This window comes from Rattus norvegicus, chromosome 15, assembly GCF_021556685.1.
Source record: "Rattus norvegicus strain SHRSP/BbbUtx chromosome 15, alternate assembly SHRSP_T2T, whole genome shotgun sequence".
Lineage (NCBI taxonomy): Eukaryota > Metazoa > Chordata > Mammalia > Rodentia > Muridae > Rattus > Rattus norvegicus.
In genome coordinates, this window is record NC_141548.1 from 31,496,199 (window position 1) to 31,507,437 (window position 11,239).

At 51.1% G+C, this 11,239-nt stretch overlaps 1 protein-coding gene across 2 annotated transcripts; it reads left to right on the forward strand.

Moving 5' to 3' along the window:
- Positions 1-4,178: 4,178 nt before the first annotated feature.
- Positions 4,179-10,352, forward strand: Lrp10 (LDL receptor related protein 10). Of its 2 annotated transcripts, none has more exons than XM_087585616.1 (7): positions 4,179-4,631; positions 4,924-4,968; positions 5,771-5,906; positions 7,608-7,798; positions 7,914-8,925; positions 9,167-9,296; positions 9,388-10,352. In XM_087585616.1, the coding sequence occupies exons 1-7, from the start codon at positions 4,595-4,597 to the stop codon at positions 9,970-9,972; spliced, it is 2,136 nt and encodes a 711-aa protein (XP_087441742.1). In that variant the 5' UTR covers positions 4,179-4,594; the 3' UTR covers positions 9,973-10,352.
- Positions 10,353-11,239: the final 887 nt, after the last annotated feature.

Genomic DNA, 11,239 nt, shown 5'->3' on the forward strand with positions numbered 1-11,239 from the left:
CAGAACGATCGTAAGAGCCAGATGTTGGAGAGGACTTGAGCAAAACAGTGACTGCCTCCTGCCCTCGGACTCCCAGCAGCTACAGCTGCTTGCACAAGACCTGCACAAGATCAAGCCGGTCAACATTCCAGCGTGGCAGGCAGGCAGGCATAGGGCTCACAACTCCCCACCCCTAGCTAAGGAGCTATTGACAGTTGATGGCTTCTAGGGTAGGGAAAATCAGTTCTTAAGGATGTGGTCCCTAGTAGACCAATCACACCCTACAAATGCCTCTATATACTCAAGTATATGGGCAGCACAAGTTAGACATGATGGGGTTTTTCTTAAGTAATGAGGGAGAGCTGAGTGTGTATCTCAGAGTGTGAGAGAGTTTGCTGTTCCTACAGAGGACCCAGGCTCCATTCCCAACATCCGCATGGGAGCTGACGACCACCCTTAACTCCAGTTCCAAGGAGACCCAATGCTCTTCCGTTTTCTCAGCCAGCAGGCACACATGATGTGTATACATATACATGTAGGCATCGGCACATACAGAATACAAAGTTCTAGGAGGAGGAGCAGCAGTGCTCAGGAAGCAGAGGCAGGCAGATTTCTGAGTTTGAGGCCAGTCTGGTCTACAGAGCAAGTTCCATGACAGCCAGGGCTACACAGAGAAATCCTGTCTGAAAAAAATCAAAAGGAAGGAGGAGGAAGAGGAAGAAAAGGAGGCAGCATGAAGTTGGAGATCTGGAAGGAGTGAGAGGTTGGGTGGGAAGTGAATATGATCAAAATTATATGAGTTATGAAATTCTGGAAGAATTAATAAAAATGTGTTTGGAGGGAGCTGGAGAGATGACTCAGTAGTTAAGAGCATTAGCTGCTCTTGTAGAAGACTCAGGTTCAGGTCCAAGCCTGGCAGCTTTGTATTTTGTATTAACAAATACATAACATTCTTGTTGCTTTTAAACAAGAGCTCTCTATGTAGAACAGGCTGGATTTGAACTCACAGATATCCTCCACCTACCTGCATCTGCCTCCTAAGTGCTGGGATTAAAGGCCTAGCATTGTATTTTTCCAAAGAGGGACAACTTTGACAGATGAGATGGCTCAGTGGGTAAGGATGCCTGCCACCAATCCTGACAACTTAAATCCAATCGATGCAACTTCCTGGGTGGAAGGAGAGAACTGAGTGACTCATGAAAGTCGTTCTCTGACCTTCATAGGAATGTGTGCTCATGCACTCCAGGGTACACACGCAGTAAATGAACAAGTAAACAGATAGATGGAGAAGATGATGGTATAACAGGAAGAGGCATCACCAATGACCTGAATTCAACCTTAGAACTCATATACTGGTGGAGAGGCCCAACTCCCAAAAGTCCCTGACCTAGACACACATGACCATGTATCCTCAAACACAACACACACACATACATGGATGCATACATACATACACACAGAGAAATAAAATGTTTCATTAAAAAAAATCCAATATGGGGGCTGGGGATTTAGCTCAGTGGTAGAGCGCTTACCTAGGAAGCGCAAGGCCCTGGGTTCGGTCCCCAGCTCCGGAAAAAAAAGAACAAAAAAAAAAAATCCAATAGTAATGGCATATATGTAATGTTAGCACTGGGAGGTAGAGGCAGAAAGGAGGAGTTCGAGGCCAGCCTTAGCTACACAAGACTGCCTCAAACACTAAGAAAAAGGGAGCTGAAGAGTTGGCTCAGCAGTTAAGAGTGCTTGCTACTCTTTCAGAGGGCAGTACCTAGCACCCACATCTGGCAACTTACAACTGGCACGTTAACTGTTAACTCAGGCCACAGGGGATCTGACGTCCTCTTCTGGCTTACACATGATGTGGATTTGCAGGCACTTACACACCACACACACACACACACACACACACACACACACACAGAGAGAGAGAGAGAGAGAGACAGACAGAAATAAATAAATCTTGGAGGGGAAAAAGAAGTTGGGAGTGTATGGAAGAAATATGTACAGGTAAGACAAAATCAACAAAACACTGAAAGGAGATGCTGAGAGTCGGAGAAGCTAAGGAAGGAAGGAAGGAAGGAAGGAAGGAAGGAAGGAAGGGAGGGAGGGAAGTAGTAGAACCAAAGTGACTGGAGGCTAAGCTACCCAACCAGAGCTGAAACCATGGCAGACTGATAGCTCCTGCTCCACCCAAAGTTAAAGCAGCAGGGGTGTAGGGCACATTCTGGATCCTCCTTCCTCCTCCCCGCCCCAATCTTCCCCCTGATAGCTGAAACTACAGCAAGATTATTCTGAAAGGGAGCCTGGGAAATGTAGTTTGCAATAAGTTGCACAATGACTCTCAAAACAGGTGAGCAGTTGGCGGACAACCTCTTATTTACAAACAGTCTAGTGTTTTTGTTTTTGAGGTAGGCCCTCACTATGCAGTATTGGCTTGTCTGGAACTTACTAGGTAGACCAGACAGGTCTCAAACCCCCAGAGATCCACCTGCCTTGGCCTCCTGAGGGCCGGAACTAAAAGTATACACCAACATGAACAGCTGTTTTTAAATAAAAATCTAATCTAGAAAGTAATCAGACGCTAAAAATCCTTGTTCTACTCTGACATGGTGACAAGTTTATGATCCCATCACTTGGAAGTAGAGGCAAGAGAATCAGGAATTCAAAGCCAGCCTAGAATACAAGAGACCCTCCCTAAAACAAAGTCTTTGATCTGAGGATTCTAGAATCTACCATGTCAAGTTAAGCAGCAGGGAGTCTGGTCCAGATGACTTGACTGAGTCTTGTTGTTTGAGTCTAGCTCTTTTATATGCTAAGAGTTTGATTTAGAAACAAGTTATCTCAACCATCTGTGACTCAGTTTCCAACACTGACTTCTCAGAGGTGTGGTCACCTTTCAAAGGCCATGAATAATGCCTAGCCGATGATAAGTGATCCCTAGAAGCACTGAAAATAGTTGTTGACATTTATTTTAATCACACACACACACACACACACACACACACACACACACACACACACCAGCACACGGTTACATGGAATTTTTTTTTCTTTTTTTTTTTTTTTCTGGAGCTGGGGACCGAACCCAGGGCCTTGCGCTTGCTAAGCAAGCACTCTACCACTGAGCTAAATCCCCAACCCCAGGTACATGGAATTTATTCGTGTTTCATATACACATCACAAGTAACCTGAAGATAAATTTCATCAATATTTTAGCAATTCTGCAGATGAAACAAAGTTTCGCTGTACAGAATTTTCCACCACTGTGGCAGGTGGCTGTGGCACTATGTTGGTGCTCAAATAGTTTAAAATTGTGGGAGCCATTCAGATTTGAATTTTCTGATTAGGGGAACATACTGAACTTCTCCATACCAGCACTTCCTTAACTGCAAAATGAAAGTAACCACAGAATCTATCTTACAGGACTGTGGACAAGACAGACAAACATCTGGCTGTTAAATATTTACTATATGTGTCCTAAATGTACTTAGGTATAAGTCTGAAATGTGAAGTTTGTAAATATTACCCACGTGTGCCACAGGAAATCGGAAACCCACAAAATTTAATAATACCACCCTGTGACTGAGAATAATGGTTGCTATTGGACTGGAGCACTTCACTTCCTATGTCTGCCAACGTGCTTAGGCCTTGATCTACATTATTACCCTAAATGTTCACAAGTACCATAGGAGGGAGTCGCACTATCAAGACCCTCAATTTTACAAGGACTGCTGAACGGAAGAGTTCACGGAACCAGCAAGTGAAGCCATATTGTGTATTTACTACTCGTTGCGATCTTACTGGATCTCAGCACGGGAGCAAGCAACACTGTTGGGACAAAGGTACCCAGTCTAGGCCCCAGCCTACAGGAAGTGTCAGTTTCCAAAGCAGAGGCGGGGGCGGGAGTGATGAATAAACATTGTAACAGATAATTACAATACGCCTGCTAATTGGTTCAGTAAAGGCTCACTACCAGAAGCGCTCCCGGATCTCAGGCGCTGGGTCAAGAAAAAGTACTGAGAATTTAAGGGTCCAAAGGCACTTAACAGTTACAGAGGGTAAAGCAGACATCCTTTGACAAGACACGTCCGGCGGCAGGCAAGGAAAGGGCTATCCAAAGCTGACAGCAATATCAACCCGGAAAGGGGCTGAAAGTGGGCGTGGCCCGCGGTGACTGGCAGGGGTGGGGCCAGGCTGGCCGCGCCCCTCGTCGCCGGCTGCTGGGCTTCGGCCGGGGTCCGCCGGGCACCGCGAGCTGCTCAAAGCCGCCGTCCCGCTCCCCTGAGGGTCGCGGGGACCGGGCCGCGCGCCGGCTCCGGGACGGACAGTCCACAAAGTTTGGTCCGCGGAGGACGCAGCGTCCAGCCCGGCAGGTGCGGCCGGGCCTGGCCGGGGCGCTCGCGGCCTTGCGAGCGAGCACCGCCGGGCACCGGTAAGGAGCGATCAACTCTGAAGTTGGCAAGAGGCGTCACCCCTGTTCCTCTCCGCCGCGCGTCCAGCCCTGGCACCCCGAGCCTGGGTCGTTCCGGGGCTATGCAGCCCCGACCCGGCGCGGAGCTTCCTGCCAGGTAGTCGAGCGGCGCCCCGGGACCCTGCCGGCACCCCTGTTCGACCCAGGATGCTATCGGCCCTCCCCTTTCTTCTCCTCCTCCTCGGTAAGAGTCCCCGCCCCGGCGTCACTGCCCGCCGTCCCGAGTCCTCCTTGGCGACCCACGACCCCTTCGACCGCGGTCCCATCGAGCCTTGGCCTCCTGTGGGGCTGTCCTACACTGCCCGTCCCACTCACAACCAGGGAAGGCGACCTTTCGGCGAGGTCACGCACCTCCTTCCGGCTCCTCTACCCCTTCCTATAAACTGTCCGGAAGTCTCAGATGGGCCTCCCTCTGGAGTTGCCCAGGTAAAGAAAACTTGTCTCACTCTACTGCCCTTTCTCGATCCTCCCTCTAGGAGGTGCTCTGGCCCGCCCAGACCGGATCCCTTTCCTAAATTCTGGTGAGTAGAGGGAGTTCCTAGGGTTCTGGGGCATGGGAATGAAGATGCACCCAAGAGAAAGGTTGTCTCCTGGATCCTGGAATCTGCTGTAATTTTAGAAAGGGTATCATGCATTACTTTGCAGGAGGGGAAACTGAGGCCCAACATGAACTCACACTGGGTAGTTGTAATGAACCATATTTTTTTTATATGTAATATCCGTGTTTTGTCTCCCTAGCTAAGGTAAGGTCTTCCTGAGAATAGAAACAATATTTCCTCTGCCAACAGCACAAAGCCTACATTAACATCACTTACAGTGTTAATATTTAAGATGGCGTATAAAGAATATGGAAAAGGGATGGGGTAGTCAACTCCTTTAATCCCAGCACTTGGGAGGCAGAGGCAGGAGGATCAGTTCAAGGCCAGCCTCAGCTACATAGTGACTTTGAGGATAGCCTAGGCTACAAAAGATTTTTGTCTTTAAAAAAATAATGGAGGCGGCTGGAGATGGCTCAGTGGTTAAGAGCACTGACTGCTCTCTCTTCCAGAGGTCCTGAGTTCAATTCCCAACAATCACATGGTGGCTCACGACCATCTGTAATGGGATTCAGTGGCCTCTTTTGGTGTGTCTGAAGACAGTGTACTCACATATATAAAATAATAAATAAATAAATCTTTAAAAAAAATAATGGAGAGGAAGAGAGGGACCAGTTGGCTGTAACTGGTGGGTGGGTGGGGGTTTGCCTCCTTGAGGGATCCAGAGTTATCGAGGAGAGAAAGAATGTTAAAGAACTCCACCAGTGTCCCCACCTTCTCCCTCCAGCTTGTGAGGCACCCCCAGCAGTACTCTTGGAAGTACAAGGCACTTTACAGAGGCCTCTGGGCCGGGACAGCCGAAGCTCCCCTGCCAACTGCACCTGGGTTATTCTGGGCAGCAAGGAACAGACGGTAACTGTCAGGTGAGGAATAAGGCAAGTGCCCATTTCTCTCCACTGTCCCTTCCCTCTCCCTCTGAAAAAGCCTTTGATCGCTTCTCTGTGCTATTTCCATCCTGGTCAGCAGAAGAGAATTTGGTCTGGCTGGGTCTGCTGTAAAGGCTTGGTTTCTAGGCCAGAGATGGTAAATGGAAGCTGAGTTGTGGTGGATATTTAGCTTGAGGACCAGCCATCTCCTAAGGACTCTAGAAATTATTCTGGGTTCAGCTAGACTTGTGGTGAGTCCTTTAATCCATAGCATGGCCTACTTGTCAGTCAGCTTAGACCCTTCCTCAGGGTTGGGACTGTATTACTAGCTCATTGGTGGAATGCTTGTGTGGAGTATGCAGAAGTCCTGGGTTAAGTCCCTAGCAAAATAAACCACCTCTGGATCTGCTCCATCCTTCCTCTCCCCTCACCCCCTCTGCTCTCTCCCCTCTGCCCTCTCCTCTCTTCCCTCCTCTCCCCTTATCTCTCCTCTCCTTTTTTTTTTTTTTTTCCTTTTCTGTTTTGAGACAGAATTTCACAGTGCAGATCAGGCTGGCCTTAAGTTTGTTCTCTATCTGGGGCTGGGGATTTAGCTCAGTGGTAGAGCGCTTACCTAGGAAGCGCAAGGCCCTGGGTTCGGTCCCCAGCTCCGAAAAAAAGAACCAAAAAAAAAAAAAAAAAAAGTTTGTTCTCTATCTCATCCTCCCAAATTTGGGTTTGTCTGTGGAGTCACGATGCCCAGTATTTTTCTTTTTTCTTTCTTACTCTCTCTTTCTTTCTCTCTTTCTTTCTTTCTTTCTTTCTGTTTGCTTTTCATTTGGTTGGTTTGTTGGTTGGGGTTTTTGGTGTGGTTTTGTTTTTTTGTTTTGTTTATTTTGTTTTCAGTGCTGGGAAACAACTCAGGGTTTCACACATTCTCGATGAGAGTACTCTACTTGTAAGCAACAACTCCAGCCCTGTACCCCTAATCTCTTCATCAGGGCCCATGTCATCTGGCAGTTTGCCTCACACATTTCACTTGATAAGAATTTGCCCAGAGAGCAGGATGTAATGGAGCAAGCCTTTAATCCCAGCACTGGGCAGGCAGAGGCCAACAGATCTCTATGAATTCGAGGCTAGCCTGGTCTAAGTCCTGAGTTCCAGGATAGCCAAGGCTACACAAAGAAACCCTGTCTCGAAAACAAAATAAACAAATAAAAAGCACCAAAAAATTTATCTAGAAAGTTTTAAAGGAGAGAACAATCTAAAAAGAGGCTGTGTTGACCCATGGGGCAGCCATGGGGAGCTCAGATTTTCCCTCGTCGCTTGTGGAACTGAGCTGTTGTGGTAAGTTGAACTATGATGTATTTCGTCAGCTAACTGCTGGGCACTGTGCTTGGGTGATGGGTATCACAGCAACTGGAAAGTAATAACCCTGGTCTCACCTTGGTCCCTGAGCATATCAGTTCTCTCAGAGGGGCTCTAGGAAGGGTCTTGTGGTCTGACGGTGCCTCTGTTAGAATGTTGTTCCCCATTAATCATATTTTTCCCCATCGACTATATTTACTGCAAAGGATTGGCTGAGTTTCCTTTTGGCTATTGGAATCCTGGGTAAGGAAGCATTTGTGTTTGCTGGGTTACCAGGGACCTGTCATCAAGAGGGAAGGTGGTGAGCCAATCCCCAGACCATCGCATGTCTTGCTCTTGTGTACCCGGTAGGTTCCAGAAGCTGCACCTGGCCTGTGGTTCAGAGCATTTAATCCTGCACTCCCCTCTACAGCCACCAGTCTCCCTGTGTGAGGCCCCTGCCGGCCCTTTGCAGCTACCAGGGGGCAATGTCACCATTACATACAGCTATGCTGGGGCCAGAGCGCCCATGGGCCAGGGCTTCCTGCTGACTTACAGTCAAGGTAAGCTGAACAGGGAGAGCCATGGGACCGTTGGAGAGAAGTAGGAGTCCCCAGGGAAGAGGCAGGAGGAGTCCTGGGAGTTCTGATGCTTCACTGTCTCTTGGTGCCGCTACAGACTGGCTGCTGTGCCTGCAAGAAGAGTTCCAGTGCCTAAACCACCGCTGCATACCAGCCGCTCAGCGCTGTGACGGGATCGACGCCTGTGGTGATGGCTCTGATGAGGCAGGCTGCCGCTCAGATCCATTCCCTAACCCGGTCCCTGCGCCAACCCCGCCCTGCAATCTCACCTTGGAGGACTTTTATGGGGTCTTTTCTTCCCCTGGATATTCACATCTGGCCTCAGTCTCCCACCCCCAGTCCTGCCTGTGGCTGCTGGACCCCCACGATGGCCGGAGGCTGGCAGTGCGCTTCACAGCCCTGGACTTGAGTTATGGAGATGCCGTGCATGTGTATGACGGCGCCGGGCCCCCTGAGACCCCTCGACTGCTGCGTAGTCTCACCCACTTCAGCAATGGCAAGGCTGTCACTGTGGAGACCCTGTCCGGTCAGGCTGTTGTGTCTTACCACACAGTTGCTTGGAGCAATGGCCGGGGCTTTAATGCTACCTACCATGTCCGGGGCTACTGTTTACCTTGGGACAGACCCTGCGGCTTGGGCTCGGGCCTGGGGGCTAGTGAAAACCTCGGTGAGCGTTGCTATAGTGAGGCACAGCGCTGCGATGGCTCATGGGACTGTGCTGATGGCACAGACGAGGAGGGTTGCCCTGGCTGCCCACCAGGGCACTATCCCTGCGGAGCTGCCGGCACCCCTGGCGCCACGGCCTGCTACCTGCCTGCCGACCGCTGCAACTACCAGACGTTCTGCGCTGACGGAGCCGACGAGAGGCGCTGTCGGCATTGCCAGCCTGGCAACTTCCGGTGCCGGGATGAGAAGTGTGTGTATGAGACGTGGGTGTGTGACGGGCAGCCGGACTGCACTGACGGCAGTGACGAGTGGGACTGCTCCTACGCCCTGCCCCGAAAAGTGATCACAGCAGCGGTCATCGGCAGCCTGGTGTGTGGCCTGCTGCTGGTCATCGCTCTCGGCTGCACCTGCAAGCTCTATGCCATTCGCACCCAGGAGTACAGGTCAGTTGGCGTGGGCTGGCTGTGGAGGAGTCGGGACTGGGGTGAAATGAGACCCATGCAGTTCCTGAATGCTAAGCACCCCCACCCTGAGGAGTGGCTCCTGCGATCAGCTCCTGAGTAGTGTCTAGGAAGGAAGGGGCGTGGCTTGGCCTGGGAATGGAGGGAAGAGAGAGGCCTTCTTGGCCAAGGTACATTGCCCTCACTGGGAGTGACATGACTGAGTGACCCTCCTTTCTTCTAGCATCTTTGCCCCCCTCTCCCGGATGGAGGCTGAGATTGTACAGCAACAGGCACCCCCTTCCTATGGACAGCTTATTGCCCAGGGTGCTATCCCACCTGTAGAAGACTTCCCCACGGAGAACCCCAATGACGTAAGTCATTCTTGGACCTCGTGGTGCTAGCCTCGTTTCCTACCTAGCCGTCTGGCCCCCTGATTCTGATGTCTGCCCCTTCTCCTTGCAGAACTCTGTGCTGGGGAACCTACGTTCTCTGCTTCAGATCTTGCGCCAGGATATGACTCCAGGAGGTACTTCCGGGGGCCGGCGTCGCCAGCGTGGCCGCTCAGTTCGTCGGCTGGTTCGCAGGCTCCGTCGTTGGGGCCTGCTTCCTCGAACAAATACTCCGGCTCGGGCTCCTGAGACCAGATCCCAGGCCACACCTTCTGTTCCCTCTGAGGCCCTGGACGACAGCACAGGTCAAGCCTGTGAGGGTGGGGCAGTAGGAGGGCAGGATGGGGAGCAGGCTCCTCCACTACCCATCAAGTCCCCCATACCAACCCCAAGCACACTTCCAGCCCTTGCTACTGCCTCTGAACCTCCAGGGCCACTACCCTCAGTGCCTGTAGAATCATCACTGTTGTCTGGAGTTGTCCAGGTCCTACGAGGCCGCCTCCTACCCAGCCTGTGGCCCCCAGGCCCCACTTGGACCCCAACTGGAACTCACACAGCAGTCCTGCCTCTAGAGGATGAGGATGATGTATTGTTGATGCCATTGGCTGAGCCAGAAGTCTGGGTGGTTGAGGCAGAGGATGAACCACTGCTTGCCTGAGAGACTCTAGACACAATGTATGATCTGTGGAAGTGGTTCAGAAAGTTAGTGTCCCTCGAGCAGGGAGAGCGCTCACTGTGTGCACCTTCTGTATCTGGTAAGAGACTTCGCCACCACCCTCTGCCCAGCCTGCTGTCCAGGTGGCTGTGTTAAGAAAGGTCCCAAAAGGATCACAGGCTTGGACACTCCATTCTTTCCAACTCCCCACCTAAAAGTGGCCTTAACTACTTACTAGACTGATTGGCTGGAGACCTAGCCCCCAAGGGGAGGATTTGGCCAGGGTGATGCCTGGCCCACTTAGAGGACACAAGTGCTTTTGCCCCTTAGCTGCATTGTCCAGGAAATCAAGACGACAAAAATAAAGGAATCATAAACTTCAACCCTTGGTAAATCAGCCGTGAGCCGGCATCCTGCTTCTGCCGTCTCTGCCTCTCCCTTTGCTCCTCCTCCAGAGACTGTGGCTTGGCCCTCTGCTCCTGCTCTCTCTTCCTGTGTGTTTTCAACTGCTGGCCTTTCCTTTTGTGCTACTGAGAAAGCAGGGCCATGCCAGGAACCCTGAGAAAAGACCTCTGTGTCTTCATTCACCAGGACCCAGCCCTACACTAGCTGTCATCAGGCTCAGCGTCACGCCTGAACTCGGTGCAGGCCCAGTTCAGAGCCAGCTGAGCCCTGGAGTTAAGAAAGGCTCCGTGGATGGAGTGCTCTCAGCGCAGATCACAGCAGCAGTCTGTTCCTGGGTCTAGGAGCCACAGCCTCTGCACCCCTGCCAGGCAAGAGAGGCGAGCTCTCCACCTGGGCCCGTCAGACAGACAGAGAAGTAGAAGGAAGGAGTTCGAGGCTGTGAAATTACTGGCATGACTGATCCAATCCAAGGGGTCTTTTCTGGGGGACGCCCAGACTGTGTTCTCAACCATGCTGTCAGAAAGAAGCCGAACTCTAGGCAGGAGAAGCAGATTAAAACACAGGCTAGAATCAGTGAATCCCAAGCAGTCAGAGCTGAAGCACAAGGGACTGCGGGTGAGGGGATGAGATGGGAGAAGCGTTGGAGCCCTACTGATGGCAGAAGCTGCCCCAGAGCTTCTGAGAAAGGTCAGCATTCCCTCCAAGTCCCCAACAAACTGGCTTCCCAGGCTCTCCCCTCTTAGGACCCTCAGCAACTTGGATCAGGGAAACCCTAAGTTTTAACCTCATCCTCACCAGAGATCATTGCCAGGTTAGGGATCTTACATTTTCTCTTTGGCCCTCCCTCCCTTGGATCCTTCAAGCT